Here is a 21,629-nt window from a genome sequence, read left to right as displayed (position 1 = left end):
TCATACAGTCAATCATAAAGAAATGTATTGTTAGGGTGTTTCTTTCTGCTGGATGTTAAACTAATTAATGGGTGATAGAAAATTAGAAAATTGCCCACAAGATTCGTTCTTTCCAATGTGAAATGAAAAAATAAACAGACTATGTGTTAACACAGGAAGATTCAATCTTTTTGTACATTTTTTAAGAGGTTTATTAACTCACCAAGAAGACGATGTTGGTGTTCTGGTAGAGAGCTCTGGCCACACAGATTCTCTGTCTCTGACCTCCACTCAGGTTGATGCCCTGAATCACAGCAACACAGAGGAAAAAAAAGTAAGAATGTCACTTAAAGATCCTACAAGTCCCGTTTTTGCAGACTATTTACAGACAGTGAAGGCCCAGACGCATAAAACCAACATCAAAGAACTAGCAGTAACGAAGGTCGTCTCGTGTCACCTCACATCACCTGTGTCACGGCCAAAAAGTTGCACTTGAACACACACAAAGACTACAGCAACAGCAAACCAGCACGTTCATTCTGTGCCTGTGTGAGAGGAAATGACTCTCCATACCAGCAGGACAGATTCAAGATGCTAGTTAGCCTGTTGGCACATTAACAGCACAACCTGAACAAAAGATATTCACCATGCGCTGGCGAATAATACCCCAAACCATCATAAACCATTTCTGAAGAGCTCAGTGCCTAAAAAAGTAATCTCACCTTCTTTAACAAATCTGTTTAGATCTCACACCCTCTCGACCTCAGTCGTTTGTTTACTTTCCTCACTTCTGTTTCTCTTTTAATGCACTGAGCTGAACTGTCAATCAGAGGGATTTCTCTCACCAACAGGCTCCACCATCCCTGACACCGATTCAAGATGCTGAAAAAAAAAACTGACCACTGGCCGACCGTTGGCTTGGCGTGTCAGGGCCTTAACTTCTCGAAATTGATTTACAGGATATATCTAATTATTTTTTTCAACCTAACCATGTAGAAATCATAAATCAAACATGTGCGTACCCTCTCTCCAATCTCAGTTTGATCTCCAAAAGGCAGCAGGTCAATGTCTGGCTGCAGAGAGCAGGCATCGATCACGGCCTTGTACCTGAAAAACAGAAAAGACACCATCACTGGGTAAGTAAAATCTCAAAGTCTTCCTGCTTCCTCACCTGGTCCAGGTCTGGCATCATGACATGAACTGCAGTTTCTTGATTGAAAGAGCAATTGATTCAATCAGCACCATGGATGGGACTAACACCGTTGTCAAGCTGTCTGCAGAAACTTTTAACCCTTTCCTAAACACATGCTGGCTTGGCTTGACTTAGTTTGACTCGTCATGTCAACCCAGCGCTGCATACAACAGGGATAGCCTCTTGTGGGTGTGTCTTTACTTGTGATGATTTTAACCCTCTTAAAGGGAAATTTTGGTTTATTTCCTATCGTCCTATTTGTTTCAAGTGACTAGTGACATAAATATCCAAAAAATTCAGGAGGAAAAATGGTTGGCTACCAATAAGTGTTGCACAGTGTGGTAGTAAACAGTGCTTAAAGGGAAATTTCGGTTTATTTCAACCTGTCTCCTATCGTCCTAAATTTGTTTCAAGTGACTAGTGACATAAAAATAATAGTTAGCATGTTAACCGTTAGCCTAGATACAGCCGGGGCGCATAGTAGCATCAGACCTGTTAAAACGTAAGTGAACGGACAACCTTCAAGTGCAAAGTTAGTCCACTAAACAAGCTTTTTTTCCACAAAGACCGCCTCATATCGTTAGGATAAATGTCAGAGAACATATAGAAAACGACATGTATACGTGTTGTCTTACCTTACCGGTAGGGCTGCCACTAACGATTATTTTCACTGTCGACTAATCTGTTGATTATTTCTTCGATTAGTCGACTAATCATTTCATCGAAAAATGTGTTAAAATATTGAAAAATGACGGTCTGTTTCGCCCAAACCCCAAAATTACGTCATCTAATGTCTTGTTTCATACTCACGCCAAAGGGTTTTAGTTCACTGTCACGGGAGAGTGTGTAAAGCTGCCAATATCTGAACGTAAGAAGCTGCAGTAAGAGTATTTTGGGTACTTTTATAGTACTTTTCTATGAAAAATGACTCAAACCGATTAGACGACTACTAAAATAGTCACTGATTATTTTAATATTCGATTCGTCATCAATTAGTTGACTAGTCGTGGCAGCCCTACTTACCGGTGTGCTGCCATGTTTGTTTACCATTTAGCTCTACTTTCCAAAGCGCGGCTGAAATATCGCGAGAACAAGCAGCGATCTCATACTGTGCCTGAAATCTCGCGAACTCTAGATAAAGCCCAGCTGGATACTACTCCAGGTGGAGGTGTCCCGTCCTCGGTCACATCCAGACCTTGAAAATAAGGCTGCAACCGGTCCCATTCCTTGCAACAGAGGCATTCCTCTTCTGTGGGCACTGGGGCACAGCATTCACAGGTACACCACCAATCTCCAAAGCTAGGTTCTGCCTTCCAGCTGTTGCTGCTTGTTCTCGCGAGATTTCAGGCACAGTATGAGATCGCTGCTTGTTCTCGCGATATTTCGGCTGCGCTTTGGAAAGCAGAGCTAAATGGTAAACAAACATGGCAGCACACCGGTAAGGTAAGACAACACGTATACATGTCGTTTTCTATATGTTCTCTGACATTTATCCTAACGATATGAGGCGGTCTTTGTGGAGAAAAAGCTTGTTTAGTGGACTAACTTTGCACTTGAAGGTTGCCCGTTCACTTACGTTTTAACAGGTCTGACGCTACTATGCGCCCCGGCTGTATCTAGGCTAACGGCTAACATGCTAACTATTATTTTTATGTCACTAGTCACTTGAAACAAATTTAGGACGATAGGAGACAGGTTGAAATAAACCGAAATTTCCCTTTAAGCACTGTTTACTACCACACTGTGCAACACTTATTGGTAGCCAACCATTTTTCCTCCTGAATTTTTTGGATTGCTTTCAGGATTTTGCTCATCATCTACCTCTGACTGCTTGACAAATAGAGACAGGAGGACGAAATGGATCTAGTAGAGGTAAATGAATTGTCCCTGAATGATGACAAAGCCCACTGCAACCCGTTTGGAGGCAGTCAGGCGTGCTTTGACCCGACTCCGGAGATGGTCCGTGTGGTCGCGACTCGGCTCAACTCGTTGCATTTAAACCAGTAAAGGAAAAGCAAATCAATGTGACGTGGTTTGAGCTGAAACTCAAAAGCGCCAAGGGAAAAGCCTTAATAGATGTCCAACATTGGGTCCAACACAGAAGGCATGTCTTCTTGATATCAGCCAACATTGTAGTTTGACTTTAATTTGCTTTGCTCTACTCTAAAAACCCTGGCAAACATAGCTACACATCAGTGTGGACTTAAAATGCAGTTAAATTCAGGCAGATATGTTGGTCTCTAGCGACTGGTGAGGGAAAATTTAATTGAATTGTTTATTTTTTACCTCTGTTTGTTGAATGGGCTGCCAAAGGTGATGTTTTCCTCCACTGTAGCATTGAGCAGCCAGGACTTCTGGGTAGCGTAGGCCACAGAGTATCTGTTCTTGCTGAGAGCATTATGGGAAACAGAGGCAAAAAGACAAGTAAGAACCTCAAGTCGTGTATTCATAAAGCTTTGTAGAGCAGGAGTTCTGACTGACATACAGCTGATTTCATCCAGTGACATTTCTTGACTGAAACAGCATTTATTGTAGCTAAAGCGAAGTACAACATGTTTTCACTACTTTAATTTTATCTTTCAACATTTCTACCCATAGATTCCATCCCAAAATATTTCAGGCGTCACACTATAGCTTTTACAAATTCAACTGCAAATTTTTTAACTTTATCTCTTATCCTTTATTGTTATTTTTGTATTGTAAATTGTATTTCTATTTAGTTTTCAAATTTTATTTATTTATATATATTTTTTATGAACTTTTACTTATGGTTTTGTATCCCTATGACCATTTCTCTATTTAATTTAATTTATCTATTTCTTAATGTCAATAAGTTATATAATTATTACTAATTCATTCTTGATATAATTTCATTATTTTTTTTTAATGTATTTTATTGCTTAGTTTTTATTATCAGTATTACTATCTCTGTTTCTCATATATAGAGATATTAAGCAACGTATATTTACTTACTGGGAATGAGTGTTGAAATGGAGACACTGAACTACTGATTAATGTTTGCCCCAAAAATTTCAACGAACCAAACTGTACAAAATAAATAAATAAAACCAACTGCCATTTCAGCTCCTGGCTACTACCATCTCCTGCTTGAAAACTGCGTAGGAGGAAATCTGCAATCAGATCAGTACTCCTGTTCTAACCAGCTTCATAAATGCGACACCCACACATAAAAAAAAGAGGACGGGAGGGAGGATTATGTCAAACTCCACCGCAAGGCGAAAAATATTTTGGTCAGAAATGATGAACAAAGATGGATCATGGATCGGGTTAATGATGAGCTGCAAATCACCACCATCAACAAAGACAACCAAATCAACAATAATACCAACTACAGCAACACAAACATAAATAAAAACATCAACAAGAGCAACAATACGACAACAACTGTAGCACTTTGCTGGGAGTCTGGTCTGTTCAGATTTTTAGATCTAACACTGAAAAACGAAGAGAGCTTCAAGAGAGCAGGGACAAAACAGATTTTGTCTCTAAAAGAACTCTGATATATAAAATTTAAACTTCATGCAAACTTTTTTTACAGTTTGTTTTGTCACTTACATAAGAAACACTTAATATAGCTTGTTGACATTATTATGAAAGGACTGTTGCGCATTTGAGCTCATTATTACAAACATATGGAAATATATAACACAAGTGTGGAGCAGACAATAAAATCTATAAACATTCTTTTACAGCTGTATTGTCCCAAATATTGCAGAGTAAAAACAGAGAGGAAAAATTCAGACACTGCTGAAAAGATATTCTCTGAGTGTGAAATGTATTATTATATAATCATCGGCATTTATTTATATATCTATAGCCTTATGAAATAACAACACTTATGTGATGGTCATAAATGACTAAAGACACACACGTGTGGGTGTGTATGTATCTGTCTAAATGTGTAGAAGAAAACATCTTTTGTATATAAGCAGAGCGTGTTTGGGTTAGTGCAGTGACTCCCAGCATTAACGGCACAAACCAATAATAATCATCTCAATGGCAGGAGAGCAACACAATGAGCAGAAGATAATAAACTCTGAAGGCTGATGCAGTTGTTCCTGAACACACACATTTTAACAGGACGCTACTGTGGCAGAACTTTGACTGACTGTTGGAGAACCGTCATATTTGCATGACTGAAGCACTGTTACCATTAACATTTAGGGCTTCCCCCCCAAGAAACTCTGAGCGACAAACACTTAATTTTGTATTTTGTATGGTGAATGTTTCTGCATCAGTTCATGGTGGTAATGTTATCGTACTTCCTGCTTCAACTGTGGATAGCTGCTTTATCTTCTTTCCATTTTATGGTTGACCAGTTATGGTTGAGGTTGCATACTGCCAACACTGACTTCACCGGAAGCATTGTTGTGTCAATGAGTCGCCAATCTTGGACTCGACTAACTGTCTGGCAACGATTTATTTCTGAGGGTAACAGCCAATTTTTGGGGGGTTCAGGTGTAGCCAGCTTTTAGTCAGGCCAAGACTTCCTGCTTCCATTCCACCACTCACTGTTTACAATGTGATTAGCAACTTGAGACGCGTAGGGCTGTGCCCGACTCAGAAGGACATCATGCGAATCAGATTTGGTTGTTCAATACAAATGTTCAACCTTTTTTTTTTTTTTTTACATCTATAGTTTGAGACTTTAACAGGGGGGGTTTGTTGGTGAAGATTCTCAATCATAAGTGCTATATCGTAGGCAACTGGACTTGCTTGCGTTTCTTGAAGACGTTTCGCCTCTCATCCAAGAAGCTTTTGAGAGACGAAACGTCTTCAAGAAACGCAAGCAAGTCCAGTTTTCTACGATATAGCACTTATGAACAGGAGGGATGTTCAGAGCGACAGAGGCCTTTACACAAAATAGTGAACAAGCTAAGTTAGCCCTCTGAGCTAATGCCTGCTAACTATGCTAACAAACGATAGAAAAATGTGCAACATTTTTTGCCGACACTAGATATCTTTTCTTTTTGTTTTGTAAATAACTTTGACCTGAGTTTAGTGTATGAAAGGTGAAAGATCAGGAAAATGAGGACTAAACTGTGGTATAACAATGAGGTAAATGTATACCAAATTGAGACATTATCTAATATGTCCTTCATGTATGTGTCCGTGAACAACACAGCCAACTTTCTTTTGAGAGAGGCAGAGTAAAGATGGGAAATGATGTTAAATCAGATGACAGCAGAAGGAGGGGTCAAAGGATCACTTCAGATCTGAAACAGGAAGCAGGAGACAGGAAGAAGAACGTCTACCTCCTGATGTCTTCTTCAGACTCCTCTGTCTCTGACCAACTGTCAAAGTCACGTCAGTGTGTTAGAATGAGCCTACTGTCATCAACTGAGCGTATATTTGTGTTTATGAGAGGAAACACGTAAGAAAAATGAGACAGAGACAGGGAGACAGCAACAAACTCATCTTCTGTTGATAGAGGAAACATGTAAAGAGAGAATAGAGGGAGGAAGACAGACAAAAGAAACTGAAGAGATGGATGTGTTTTTATGCCAAAACCAGATAATGAAGACACGATGTTAGCCTGCCAACTATTAATTGAATTAACCTTCCCACCCAGAGAAGACGAGCCATAGAAGTGATGCTGTCATTGTCTGTCTGTGATAATTAGGTTTTTCTAACTTCTTCGACAATATCTCATATTCTATGAGCATGAGGGTGTGTGTAATAACTGTGTCCTGGGTTAAAAGATTAAGTATATTCAGTAGGCCTTCACAGAATGAGAAACATGTTCTCACTCCCAACTCACCATATACAGACATTTGGTCAGTGAACCTACACGTCAGACTAAACGCTCCAGGTGACCTCCATTGTCAGTTTTGAACTTTCAGAGACCACATGTAAATTTACACTCATTACATGCTCTGTGTCTTTTCTAAAATAGAAACGTACAGTTCCTGCTTGTTAAATGCAAACAGCCTCTTTTCAAAATAAACTTACAACATAGGCAAAAACACCTTGTTTTTAGGTTTGCTTAGGTTTAGGCAACCAAAGTACATTGTTAGGTTTAGAAAAACACATCATGGTTTGGCTTAAAATGGGTAATGACTGAAAGAATGAGATCGTGGATACAAGCCACCGAAATTAGTGTCCGCCATGGGGCGTTCGGGGTTTAATCCTTGGAGACTGGGTAAAGAGCTCGGACATTCAGAGGGAGCTCGGAGTAGGGCCGCTGCTCCTTCGCGCCAAAAGGGGTCAGTTGAGGTGGTTCATGTATCTGATCAGGATCCTCCTGGGCGCCTCCTGTTAGAGGTGTTCTGGGCACGTCCCACTGGTAGGAGGCCCCGGGGCAGACCCAGAACATGCTGGGGGGATTATATATCTCATCTGGTACCTGGGAATGCCTCAGGATCCCCCAGGAGGAGCTGGAAAGCTTTGCTGGATAGAGGGACATCTGGGGTGCTTTGCTTGGCCTGACCCGACTTCAAAGTAGATGAAAATAAATGGATAGATGGATGGATGTTACCAACGTAGTCAAGGTAACGTCATGTTCACTAGCAAATTGGGTTGTTACTAAAATAACTTGATTGACGTAGAGCGAATCGTCCACTGATCAGAGGATTGGCGGTTTGATCACTGGCTCCTCCAGTCTGCATGTCAAATATCCCTCTGCAAGAAACTGAACTCCATATTGCTCTCAAAGGCTGTTTCATCGGTGTGTGAGAGCATGTGAATGGTTACCGAGTAGCAGGTGGCACCTTGTACGGTAGTCTTGACCACCAGTGTGTGAATGTGTCTGTTTGGATGTGTGAATGTGACGTAGTGTAAAAGCGCTTTGAGTGGTCAGAAGACTAAAAAGGCGCTTTATAAGTGCAGTTCATTTTCTTTTGGTTTCACACGGGAAACAAAAAGCGGTCTCCCAGGTGAAAGTTCAGAGTTAACTGCCCCATCAATCACACCTCTCACCCACGCTGTGCTGACTTTTTCGCTCTTTATCTCTTCAGCAAAAGGTGCCTCTGTGCGTTGGTATCTGATGCCGAGGGGGCCACAAACCAAGCGAACATATTTGACGAGTTGGGAGTGAGACTAGGTTGGAATAAGGCCCTAAAAATTTTTGAGATATTTATGTAAACACCTAACCTGTACATTTTAATTAAAATTATAAGCATATACTGTGTGCAGCTCTGGTGAATTCTGGCAGATAAACATTGTTAGATGAACACTGTGATGGTCCTAGGACCAGTTTTAGAGTTCAGGAGGAACTTACACGCTGCTTCCTTCCAGTCACAGCCAAATATGGCAGCTGTTCTCAGACCCAAACAGGGCTCAACATGATACTCAACAGCGGGGTTTCTATATTTCTTGTCACTGTATACTGTACTGCACATCCTAAGGTATCTTCTGTCTTAATTATCTATGTATACTTGCTTGTTAGACGAAAGTGTTGCTATAGATATGTAGCTAGCAAAGTATACACCGATCAGTCATAACTTTAAAACCACCAACAGGTGTGTTGAATACCAATGACCATTTCGTTACAATGCAATAATCTTCTGGGAAACCTTGGGTCCTGGCATTCAGGTGGATGCCATTTGACATGAAACACCCACCCAAACGTGCTGTTGATGATTCTCAGTCATCCAGGTCATGGTAATCTTTAGTGCTATATTGTAGGCAACTGGACTTGCTTGAGTTTCTTGAAGACGATTCACCTCTCATCCAAGAAAATTCTTCAGTTCTGACCTAAATTCACCTCTCATCTTTTGGATGAGACTTTTTAGACTGAGTCTTCAAGAACCTCAAGCAAGTCCAGTTGCCTACAATATAGCACTTAAGACACCAACCCAAACGCCATTCCAGACCAGGTGGTAATGGCACTCCTGGATGGTGGTAATGGCACTTCTGGATGGCAGGAATGAAGGTAGCTGAAAGTGTCACTTGGCCTCCAAATTCCCCAGGTCACAATCTGATGGAGCATCTGTCAGACCTTTCAAGGCACAGGGTCTGTGCCACAACAGGTCTTCGACAGGTCAAAGTCAAGTCCAATCCATGACAGGGCCTTTGAACTGTCAAGGTTTGGACATAGGACCTCTAAGGATGTCCCATGGTTTCTGGCACCAGGGTGTCGGCAGCAAATTCTTTGATTCTTTTGGGTTGTGTGGTCAAAGCCAAGTCCAATCCACAACAGGGCCTCTGAACTGTCGAGGTTTGGACATAGGATCTCTAGGAATGTCCTGTGGTTTCTGGCACAAGGGTGTTGGCAGCGGATTCTTTGAATCCTTTGGGTCGTGTCATTAAAGTGACAAGTCAAAGCCAGGTCCAATCTGCGACGAGGCCTTTGAACTGTCGAGGTATGGACATAGGACCTCTAGCAGTGTCCTTTGGGTTGCGTGGTGAGGTACATCAACATAAATGCCAGGACCAAAGGTTTCCCAGCAGAACATTGTATTGTCAGTGGTTTTAATGTTGTGGCTGATCGGTGTATATGACATACTGTAGCCGTCTAAGTTGTCATCACTTAATGGCTCATAACTTATGTAACATTCTGGGTGTATTCCTGACTATAAAGATGTGTTTGGGTGACTGTTTATGCCTGAACTAACAGAGGGTGCTGCTACAGCAAAAGGTACAAATGGTACAAAAGGCAAATGCTTAATGCTTTTAGTTCAACAGTAGTTGTAAAGAACCACAGGCGAATGTGATGTCAGAGTCTGACCCTTTGCATCTGTAGAATAAATATAGATTACAGGTGGTTTAAGCTGCTTAGACTTGATATAACTCACGGTAAATTAGACAAATGGCTAAAACATAAATGTGAATGTTTACAGTTGTAAATGATTAATTCAGACAGAAGGGACCAGAAAGAAAGTACCTTATGTTCCCCTCGTGGGCCGTCTCATAATCAGGCAGCCTGATATGGCAAGAAGGCAGGAGGTAAAGAGAAAGAAACCACACACACAGATACACACACACCCATTCACCCAAACATCCATCCATATACATGCAGTCAGAAGTACAAAGGCACAGACACATGTGAAAACAACACACGGACACACTGCAAAGGTTAGTTTGCAGCCCTGGAGGATACAGATTCTCTTATACAGATGTGTGCCTGTAATTTAGAAGTATTATGACCTAAGATTTATAAGCATTGAACAGAGATGTCTGATGTAGAGGTACAAACTTCCTTTAAGTATAGAGAGGCTTCCAGAATTCAAGGAGTAAAACTTCCACTGCCATAATACTATTTGGCTGCATTTGCTAATATTTTCATGAAAATAGGCAAATACTTATCATTTTCATTGCTCTAACCTCTAAAAACACACAGCAAGACTGTATGACCAGGACCGCTGACATTTTCTGACACAGCAGTAATCTTAAAGCTTGGGGAGGCAGATTTATTTCAGCATCACTGGGCAAAAATCACATTTGTAATTCAAGCAGACTGAGAAAAAAAAACTAGAATCCTGCTCCTCCTCTTGGCTCTGTTTGGAGGCTTTAGAAAATCTAGCCATGACGGGAGACTTTTGCCAATCACAGGTCAGTTCAGAGAGACAGTGTTTCTATTGGCTGTTCTACAAATGCAGATGTGCGTGCTTATCCCTTCAGATGGTGAAAGCCTGATTCAATGGCGGAGAATACTGCAGATAAAGTTGCTATTCCAGCGTTGCCAACGACTGCCTACACTGAATAGCAACCCAGAAAAGAGAGATAGGCTCTACTTTATTGTCAGACTCTATCTAAAAGAGAGTCTGACAATGAACAAAAATAGAATTACCACTTGCAGTTGTATGCCTCTGCGAACCCATCAAGTTGCAGTTTACATCCATGTCGTAAAAACATGGATGCTTTACACACATCCTCTCCTTGGTACCACAGAAGATCTGATTCATTAGCGCAGTTTCGAGGTGGGCACCCAAGATTCAGTTGATCCTGAGCTGTGATGTTGAATAACGGCCAGGAAAGGGTTTTATAGGAAACATTATGATGTCACAGTGAACCTGACCTTTGATTACCAAATTAATGATGGTATAATGGTAGTGAATACCAGTTCAGTTGAGTCCAAGTGGATGTTTGTGCCAAATTTGTGGAAATTCCCTCAAGACCTTTTTGTGATATTGCGTTCACGAATTGAGATGGACACAAAGTCACACTGACCTTGACGTTTGACTGCCAAATTCTAATCAGTTCATCGTTGAGCAAAAGTGGAAGTTTGTGCCGAATTTGAACAAATTTTCTCAAGGTGTTATTGAGATATTGGGCTCTAGTTTCGCAGACCAGGCGAGGCGGGGGCGCAGCGCACCTGCGCTTCGCCAACTGGGTGTGACCAGGCGGATTTTGCAAGTTTGGCACACCGTGCGCCTGGCGCAGCTTCTCCTTTCCCACCTCCGTCCCTCCTACCTGCGCAAGTCGGAAAGAGAGAGGAGAGAAGGCGTGGAGTGGGTTTTACACACATCACACCAATCAAATGAGCCCCTCTCCTCGATTTTAAATGCGCTGCGCGAAGGCGTAATGAGAGTTTACTCAATTCGCCATGGCAGAAGAGAGCAGCAGCGTCAGACGGCCAAACTTCTCCCAGGAGGAAACTGATGTTTTGGTCCGGAAGGTCTGCTCGCAGTGTCCGAATATACGGAACTGCGAGCAGACCTCCACGGGCTGATGATGCAAAGGTAGCCTGGGAGGAGGTCACCACAATTGTAAATCAATGTTGCGTTTCTCTCGTGCGCACGCGCTCTCTCTTTCTCTCTCACAGTCTCACTCTGTTTCTTTTCTTTTGACTTTTCTAAGATGACAGATGCTGAATATATACTCCCTATCTGATGCTGTGGCTGTTTGTGGTTCGCTGAGAGCAGCTGTGTTAATCAAATCAGGTTAGGTTTCCATTACGCGTGCCAAACGTGCCAAACGGTGCCAAACGGTGCCAATCGCCTTTGATCTGACATCAGATGTGACGGGACAGTCAATACAGAGATACATTTATGTGCTGATTGCAGATAGTTGCATTGAATAGTGTTTTTTTGGGTATTTATTGCATCGTTAATGTGCCTGATATTCTGGAAACCTGCCTGTGAGGTTTTGGTGACGTGTGCGTACTGTCCGTCAGTCAGCCAAACTTCAGCTTACACCGGCTGCACTCCCCCTGCGCTGACAGTAGACCTGGTTTCAGCTGGCGAGCTTTTAGCGCACCTTCGGCGAAGCCTTTTGGCACGAAACTGTCACTGCGCCAAGCTGGATCTGTCGACACCTCCCCCTGCTGCGCCGCCACACCCATCACAGCGCACCTCAGTCTGCCAAACTACCAAACTGAGCGCGCCTCGGGTTGCGCTACTCGAAACTAGCTCTGCGCGGGGTTCGCCACCCTGCGCCACCCTGCGCCGCGCCGGGAAACTAGAGCCCATTGCGTTCAAAAGAATGGGACTGACGGACAGTCAGAAAACATAATGCCTCCAGTCATGACTATCGCCGGCATAGGGGCATAAAAAAACCTAGATCACATCATTTATTTTCGTTTAATGAAAATGTATAATTAAAAATGAATTATTTGCTTTGAGTGATGTCCTTGAAAATAAAAAAGTACAATGCTTGAAAATGCAATTGCAAGTCCTTGACAAGAATAGGACGGTTGGACAACCCATAAACATAGTGCCTCCAGCTACAGCTATTGTCAGCATGTAGGCAGAATAAAACACGTCAGTATCGACTAAGTGTTTCAGAGATCTAGAGAAAATGTTGCTAATAGTTAACCTTTCTGCTAACCATAGCCAAAGGCTCACAGCTGTGGCTAAGGCCCACATAATTCTCATAGAATTGCAGCAATATATCAGCATCAGGATCAAAATCACAATTGAGATTCTGAAATGAATGACTAGGACTTGCGTAGGTTACTGTATGAACGGTGTGCATTTACCTGTGCTCGCCTGGTGGGAGGGGCTTAGGACAAAGAAGGGGGAGCTGGAGGAGGGTGTATTTTCAAATTCTGGCATTTCTTTTCTTTATCTGTCTTTATCCAGGAAACTGCCTCCCCCAGTTTTAATGGACTACTTGTGTCTTGCTTTTGCTGACTTATGGTACTCACTGAATCAGGGAACCTACAATTTTTTTATTCATCAAAACTGGCAACAGAAGTTATCTTAGATGCTTATTTTTTTAATCACAAGAGGTCTGATGTTTTATTAGCATCAAAAGTCCTTCCAATATGCATTTACCAAATAACCCTGACTCAAAAAACAGGGTAAAAAGGTACTGAAGAGGAAGATCTATGAAGGGAAAGAGGGCTGTTGGCTTGTTATAGTCCAGCTCAGTAATATAGATATTTACTGTATAACAAAGTGATGGCGGCATTCATGTTAGACTGCTCACTGCTGTGCATCTGACCTTCACTGTGAGAATAATGTCATCTCTTCTCACTATCACTGAGTCAACATTGATTTAATGGCTCTTACAATCTGTTGTGGTGTGCCATTGTGTGAGACTGCAGCTAATCTGACTGTTGCCATGGAAAGAGACAAAAAAATAATAATGCTGATAACGACACTGACGTGATAATTTCATAATAAACGGCTCATCTACTGAACAGCAGTTACATTCAGCTGAGAACATATTCCTTTAAAATGTGGTGAAATGTGACGATGACTGAGTTTCATATTATATGCAAGAAAAGTGAATAGATTCAATAGTCCAAACAGTCTCTTAATCTTATTATTACCATCAGAGCGGTAAATCAAATCATACTGAAAACTGTTCTCAGACACTCGATGCTAATGGACAGAGTCTTTCCCTCTGTCAGCAAACAACATGGTAATATAAGTAATATCACAGCAAATTATCCAAGCAATAACTTGAAATATAAAACAAGAACTGTGTGTAATCAGATGTGTGATGAGTATAATAAAGTGTACCTTGCAAACACCAAAACAATACATTAATTACATATAAAATAAATAGTCTCTGTATGTTATTGTGCTGTAAAAGTCACTGTGGTCTATAGACATTGACCTGTAGACACCGTGGTAGTAACATTGGAAAGAAAAACAAAGTACAGAATTGATAAAGTGGCACAAAATGTAGAAAGTTATGAAAATGTCCTTCCAAAGACAAACAGCTAATGACTTACAATATCTTCTTTTTTCCATCACACTGTCGGAAACGAGCTACCACAGAACTTACATACACTTTAAGTATCTGCACCATTTTCCATCCCCTAATCTTGAGTGGAAACTATCTCAGCTTAAAGTAAAGATATAACTTCTGGTTTGGGTCCTAAATAACACCAGAGAAAACTCTTTGCACATGACATAAGATACTGTGCTCCACAAAGTGGTGTCGTGTTGTCTTACTTGCTCCAGTAGACTCTTCCATCGATGGTCTGCATCTCGCCCAGCATGGCCAGCAGCAGGGAGGATTTCCCACAACCCACCTGGCCTACAATCATCGTCAGCTGACCTGAACAGATCGAAGAGGTTTAGAATGTTATTGTGGATGTTGTCCTGCTATAATATAACAAACAACTATGTGGATATAATACAATTTATGACTTTTGGCTTGGGATCCCATGTGAGGTCACGTAATGACCATTAATATACATCTTAATTTATTTAAAATCTAACTGTAATATGTCAACACTGTGTGCATGCTTGTAAAAGCAGAATGCACGACATCACACACACACACACACTGGGGCCATGAGAATTTTATGACCTAAAAGTGGAGTCAAAGGTCAGAAAAGGTCGAGGAACCCTACAACAGACTGATACTCTACAACAACACAACACTTACTGATCTCTCTGTTAAAGATTAAAGTTTAAGAGTTAGGGAAAGTCTTTAACTTCACACACACACACACACACACACACACACACACATGAGAAGCTCAAACAGAGTCCTGATGTTGGTTCTTAAAAACCAAACACACATACAAATCCTTGCAATTCAATCTCTTCAGTGACCTCACTCATTCCTTATCCCCTAAATTTAACCCCCAGCACTGCATGCTTAGAGTGATAGATCAGATTATTTGAAGTGGGGTTGTATGACTGTATTTATCCAGAGTTAGTGTATCAGGGTATATGCAGGAATCCTGAGGTTAATTTCAATACCTTTTTAAGACTTTTTTAAGACCTTCCAAAAAACCTTAAGACCTCATCGCCACTTCAAGCTGTCATTAGCAGCAACACATCTTTAACTTACTAAACAGTTGTAGCTTGCAATTAAATCTATGAAGCACAAACATACAACAGAACTCAGGTAAGATGAGAAGGAATAAAGCTTGAAAGAATAAATTAAACCAAAGACAGGTTTATTAAAATACACCTTAGGTCATAACAAGTAACACAGCTCTACAGCTCAACATCAACTATTCAAGGCCAACTTGCTGAAAACAACAACCTTATGGCTAGCCCCTTACACGTGGGATTTAGGACTGACCCAAAAAATTCGAAGCTTTGTTCGATGGCACAGGATTCGATTGTGAAAAAATTATTTTTTTGAATATTCAGCCTTTTTTTCTCCCATTTTTTTGGGGGACCCTGAACGCAACACTAATCATGCCGTCCGTTGACGGTTGTTTTTTTCCCCCTTTGGCCATATGTAAACTAGACTCACAAGTCAGTCTTTAGACGCTTTGCTTAACTAAAGACTGATGACTTTCTCCCTGATTTTGTGTTTAGATGGGCGGATACAATTTCAGAGTTTAAAAAAACTCCCTACGTTGCAGAACCAATAGTAAATCCGCAGGGCGGTCCTTCGGTGGCTCGCTGAACTCTTGTGCTCCTAAACATAGTCCAACTGCGTTAAAAGTTTTAAACAAAGTCGCTGTAAGTCCTTCATTTCCACAATCTTGTGGACTGAGCACACGTTTCATAAAACAGAGTTAAATCTCTCGGCATTCATTTTCAAGCTCTCTGTGTGTTTGTTTCCTTGTGGACGAGAAAAGGGGGAGCGCACATTTCCGGGAGGGCGTGTCCTTTTCAAAAATGCAAGAGGCGTTGCTTTGTTGCCGGCTGTTTTCTCCGGTGTGTTAAACACACTTTAGAAAGGAGCGTTCCCAGACTATCAGAAGGCGGAGATCTCTGATTGTATGGTGGCGAGACTAATGTAAACTCAAAGAACGAGAAGCAATGTCTGTTAGGCATGTAAGATTTCATGTTCCAGTTCCAGTTTGTGTTTTTAATTGATTGATTGTTTTTGGTTGGTTGACAAATAAAGGCCGGCCCCATTAGGCAGAGTAAAGAAGTCATCTGGTCTGATTGTTGCATGAATTGCCTAAAAAAGTTTCACAGTAAATCAGAGAACAGGGATATTATTACTGCCACGGGTTATTTGAAATGGACAAAGGTATTCTTTACTGGTGAGTTAAGGGAGAACAGCTATCATGTAATTAAAAAAGAAAACATCTCTGACAAGGAAATAGAAAGCCCGACGTGCAGTGAATGGAGACCTATTATCCTGCTTGAACACAGACGACCACATTCTTTCAACAATGTGACTCAAAATAATGATAAAATAGATTTTATTGATGTAAAATATTATGCTGATGGTGACATTTTCCACTGGTCCACTGAGCTCTGAGTCTGGTGTCAGTGACACATGCTGCTCTGAGTAGCGCATCTGTCTGCTTGCACTGCAGTGCGCGCCGAGGGTTTTAATTTTTAGTGTTAAAAATCAAAAGTTAAACACTACTTATAATCAACCAGTGTTTTTTCGTTTGTGAATATTTTTATCTTAATTCTAGGGTTGCAAGAAACTACCTTTTCGCCATAATTTGTAAGTTATTAACTTTTTTGGACTTTTTTTTTTTTCGCTCAGGAAAATAAACTTTTCTTTGGCTAAAGTAGTCCTAACTGAATTAATGTTTTAGTCAGTGGAGTCTGGTGGCTTTAAACAGAGCGATATGTCTGATGGCGAGGTAAAGCAGTACAAATATTCTTAGTATAGCGTAAACTTAAACTGACACTGATTTTTTTATGTGGCTAAAATATGTTTTGCTGCTGCCCACGTCCACAGTGGCGCCATCTACTGTCAGTAATACACTGACCGTGTACAAGTACCTCATACAACCACACTTTAAAAAATCCAAGCTATCCCTTTACCGTCAACTCTAAACGTAACTCTACTCCAAGTCTAACTTAAGTTCTGAGACTAAAATAGTTCCTTGAAGACATGAGGAACAGCCAATACGTCCTCACTCTGAAAAGTCCTCGTTATGAAAGACTCGACTTGATTTACACAGAGATACAGGAACAGGAACACGCTACAGGTTCTCTGAATAACACCACACCAGAACTTGGCAGGAAAACAAATCCCGTTTGTCGTAGTAGTAGAGTGACTGGGATCGCAAACGGGTCACTTCCCAGGAGAAGATGCAAGTGTGTGTGTGTGAGCGAGTGCGTGATACACTACACGTCCATCTGTTGGCAGCGTCCTCAGTGTGACCTGACCTCCTGGGACCTGGTATTTCAGTGACATCGCTGCAGCGTTACAGTAACACTTACAGCAGGTCTGTGTGTTTCATTCACATTTTAACAGAGTTCCTGCAGCATCAATTTCACCACTTAATCCAATGAGTAGAAACTAAATTAAGAAACTCTAAAGTGATTTATAACCTAGAAAACTAGTTGAGAACACGGCCACTCTTAACAAATTCATAGGCAGCTGGTGTCATCATACTGGCGGTCTTTTTGGGCAACCCCAGAAGAGAACAGCTGTTGGAGCTTCTAAAATTACAACACTTGGTCGTGATTATGTTTACTGCATTAATCAAGCTATTGACATCAGGGTTTCCCACACATTCAGTTAAGTGTGGCGGCTCTCCACAACAACATCTACCAGTGTGCACTGATTTTTTATTTTAGGAGATGCAGAAATCATGCCCTTTGAACTTGGACCACCAAATTCTAAATAATTCATCATTGAGTCCAAGTGGATGTTTGAGAAGAAACTCCCTCAAGATGTTCTTGAGATATCATGTTCACAAGAACAGAATAGATGGACAACCTGAAGTAATAATGCCTCCAGCCACAACTATCAACGTCGCGGAGGCATAAGAAACATAGATCACATTTTCATATTTAATTTACGTTAAATGAAATTCATATTTGAAAATGAATCATTCACTTTGAGTGAAGTCCTTAGAGAAAAAGAAAAAATTCAAAGCTTAAAAATTCAATTGAAATTTTACGTTGTAATGTCAGTATGAACCCTGTAGTAAGACTTTGTTGGAACAAACTTGATTTAGAAAAATGAAATATAAAGATGTTTATTACAATAAAATGCCTTCGTACTTTTTTCTTTTTTAAATACAATTTTATTACGATCAATTATTTCCATTTTCAGAAGGTACTTCTCCTACAAATACATATGCTTATTGTTCATTTTTTCTAGACATAAGGACCTTACTTGCATTTATTTTTATCAAATTCACTGAATCTGTTGGCAACTTTATTGGGCTATGTGATATTACTAAATCTTTAAAATATATATAATCAATTCCTGATGAATCAGTGAATCTAAGCTTGGCTGTACGCAACTTATTGTGTGGTGAAATGATCGGTCCTACCTGTGGGGATGCGGATGTTGATGTCTGACAGCGTGGACAGGTTGCTTCCCCACGTGAAGAATCCATTGCTCACCTGAACAAAAACAAAAAGAGAGATGAAGAGAGATTCAATGCAAAAAAAAAAAGATACATTAAAAATTTATCATAAGTAATGTCATGGATTATTTTATTCTCTGCAGTGAATGTCTCACTCACTGTGAAACACATGACTACATGCTGTTTTCCTGTTATGTGTGGACCCCTCACAGTAAAACTCATGACCCATTTTACATCCTGACTTTGAGTTCACTAGTGTGAACGCTGCTGTGATAACTGTATTACACAATGGGGAACACATACTGTGCTCATGGTATATGGGACTGATGACAGATGTCATCCTGTGACCCATTTTACAGGTTTTGGAGAGTTCATCTGAATGTTGGCTGAGAAATAAAAACACAATTACACAAGACGGACAGGTGCTGCAGTCAGTCTGAGGACTCCCACCAAAGCCCTGATCCATGCTCACTGCTGTATTCATAACAGGGCAAATAGTATAATTATACCAGAATAAAATATCCTAAAGCCAAATAAAGTCAAGTCAGTTTTATTTATAAAAGTCCAAAGGCCTCACAAACTTTACAGGATACAACAACCTTTAGCTTTAGACCCACGAGTCAGATGTAAAGAACCTCATCAGATCTGCAATAACCGATCAGGTTTAATTTCACTAAACCACAAATCCCTTTCCAGCTCATTGATGTTGTTTTTAAGCCAACTGTATTAAACTTAAACTTTATAAAGGTTTTGCAAAAATTAGATTTTTTTGAGGTTCAGAGGCTCTGTTGTTAATTGACAGTTAGTGTCCATTTTTACGCTGACGACACTGAGATTTATATTTCCAGTCAATGTCCAAACTCCAATGGTGGCTGCTAGGGTTGGGAACGATTAACCGATACGACCAGATATCCGGTTTGACAAGCGAGAGATACGGCTGTGTCGGTAGCAGCCTCCTCAATTGATACGAATCAGCCATGAATCCTTAGATGAATCGATTGTACAGTCACGGATTTGGGTATCGCGAGACTAGCAATCGGTTGACTGACTTTAACAGTTTGCATCTCGAAAACAACACGAGAGCCGGCGGCATGCTCCGTAGCAGGCATTACTGACAACAATAATGGATGTAAACATCAGCACCAGCTTGACCGGTGGAGCTGAGGAACAGAAGCTAATGCTGGTTGGATAAACCAGGGAGCTGCCAAGCCGCAGCAGAAACTAAAGGCGAATCCTGCCGGTTGTGGGTTGAATGCGGGGACACAGACAGAAATACGTATTCCTGTCAAATACGGCGGCGCATGATAACGGCTTACCGGCGACCCGCAAGCCCGGCTCCAGGTCCAAGAAGTCTTTGTTGGTGTCATGACTGCCCAGAAATACCAGGCGAGCCCTGGCAGCACACAGGTATGTGACGTGTCAGAGGAGAAACAAGCCGTTCACATTTACTTGTCAGGGGAGGAGGGTGGCTGGTTGATTTTGATTTTATTTATTTATTTTATTTTGATCCCCCCTATGTTAATCACTTATTGATGCTGTTTTTGAAGTATGAATAAGTCAATAAGTAATTTATTCCATTGAAATATCATTGATGTACTATAGAAAAGTGATTTATCTTTTTATAAATGACAGAGTGTAGCAAACACAGAGAAATAGTCTGACATGCTGTCAGTGATAAGCTGCTAGTCATCACAGTCCATGATATCAGCTAATAACAGGAGATGTCAGATTCTGCCCCTACACTGCATGTTATTGTTTTATTCTGCTTTATGCTTATATTGTACAGCGTTATGATAAACTTTATTCCAGACTCAAGTCCATATAAGATACATACAAAAACACAGACATTGTGTGATTTTGTTGTTGTTTGTCTTTTTATTTTATTTTTGCCGGTGCCATACAGCAACAATGCTTGGGGATGTGGTCTTTTACAAATTTGAAAATAATGTAAGAATGTCACTTTTATAGAATTGGCTTCTTTATTTTATAATGTATGATTAATGTCTACATCAACAAATGTTAACCATAGAATCGTATCGAATCGTATCGTTCCTACACTGTATCGAATCGTTCTGTATTAAAAATATATTGTTTTTGAATCGTATCGTAACCCGTGTATCTAGATACATATCGAATCGTCTATCACAGAGAGATTCCCAACCCTAGTGGCTGCATTAACATTTAGGGATACCAGTGCCAAATACTTTCTGCTGTTCATGCTGTCTTACTTGGACATCTAATCCAGCCACTGTCAAAGATCAACTCAACACATGCTTTCAGACATAAAACAAAAATACTCTGCTTTATTATTTATTTATTTCTGATCTGTTTTCCACAACTCATTTTCAAAGATTCTCCTCCTAAGCACATTTTTTTGAGTGGAGGAGATCTTTAATGTCGTTGGTCACTTCAAATGTGCGCTGTATGCAGGGATGGGAATTGAGAGCCAGTTCCAAGTTGAGAACTGGTTCCAGATTGTCCACTCATTGCAATCATACATCTCCAAGCTTATCAGTTCCAGCATTTTTTTCTGTCAGTTGGGCATTGCAAAACAATGACATCACACTTGTCAATGCTGCTGGAAACCAGCAACAAGGAGGAGTCATGGCAGAGAGGAAGAAACAGTTGGAAGGTTTTATTTTACAACAAAGATGACAGCAGTGCTGCAGTTTGTAATGTCTGTAAATTACTGCTTCAAGTCAAGGTGGAAACAAAAGCAATATGCTAAAAAATCTTTCCACGCAACATGGGTTTAAATTCCAGGGGTGCCATGTGGTTGACAAGTGTAGCACCACGCAGGCAGGCTGAGCAGACTTCTTCTTTGACTAAGAGAACCTCAATGAAAACGAATGCAATTCAAATACTTTATTATTATTTATTTTAGATAATGACAGA

At 40.7% G+C, this 21,629-nt stretch overlaps 1 protein-coding gene across 5 annotated transcripts in view; it reads right to left on the bottom strand.

The window, feature by feature from the left end:
* Positions 1 to 21,629, bottom strand: part of abcc9 (ATP-binding cassette, sub-family C (CFTR/MRP), member 9) — a 107,518-nt gene that overhangs the window by 41,052 nt on the left and 44,837 nt on the right. For 3 of the 5 annotated variants that reach the window (XR_004500984.2, XM_033615042.2, XM_033615041.2), the window contains 7 exons: positions 18,699 to 18,771; positions 14,482 to 14,587; positions 10,017 to 10,055; positions 6,448 to 6,486; positions 3,458 to 3,559; positions 1,002 to 1,086; positions 203 to 283 (listed from right to left, as the gene is read on the bottom strand). Coding sequence is in view for 3 of the 5 variants with exons in the window: in XM_033615042.2 (XP_033470933.2) it covers positions 203 to 283; positions 1,002 to 1,086; positions 3,458 to 3,559; positions 6,448 to 6,486; positions 10,017 to 10,055; positions 14,482 to 14,587; positions 18,699 to 18,771 (525 nt within the window). In the remaining 2 variants the exon portion in view is untranslated. The remainder of the gene's footprint in view (positions 1 to 202; positions 284 to 1,001; positions 1,087 to 3,457; positions 3,560 to 6,447; positions 6,487 to 10,016; positions 10,056 to 14,481; positions 14,588 to 18,698; positions 18,772 to 21,629) is intronic. The other 2 variants (XR_013490369.1, XM_033615044.2) reach the window with 1 other exon arrangement.

The sequence above is a fragment of the Epinephelus lanceolatus genome, chromosome 23 (genome assembly GCF_041903045.1).
Source record: "Epinephelus lanceolatus isolate andai-2023 chromosome 23, ASM4190304v1, whole genome shotgun sequence".
In the NCBI taxonomy this organism is placed as follows: domain Eukaryota; kingdom Metazoa; phylum Chordata; class Actinopteri; order Perciformes; family Serranidae; genus Epinephelus; species Epinephelus lanceolatus.
This window is presented reverse-complemented; position numbering and strand designations above follow the sequence as displayed.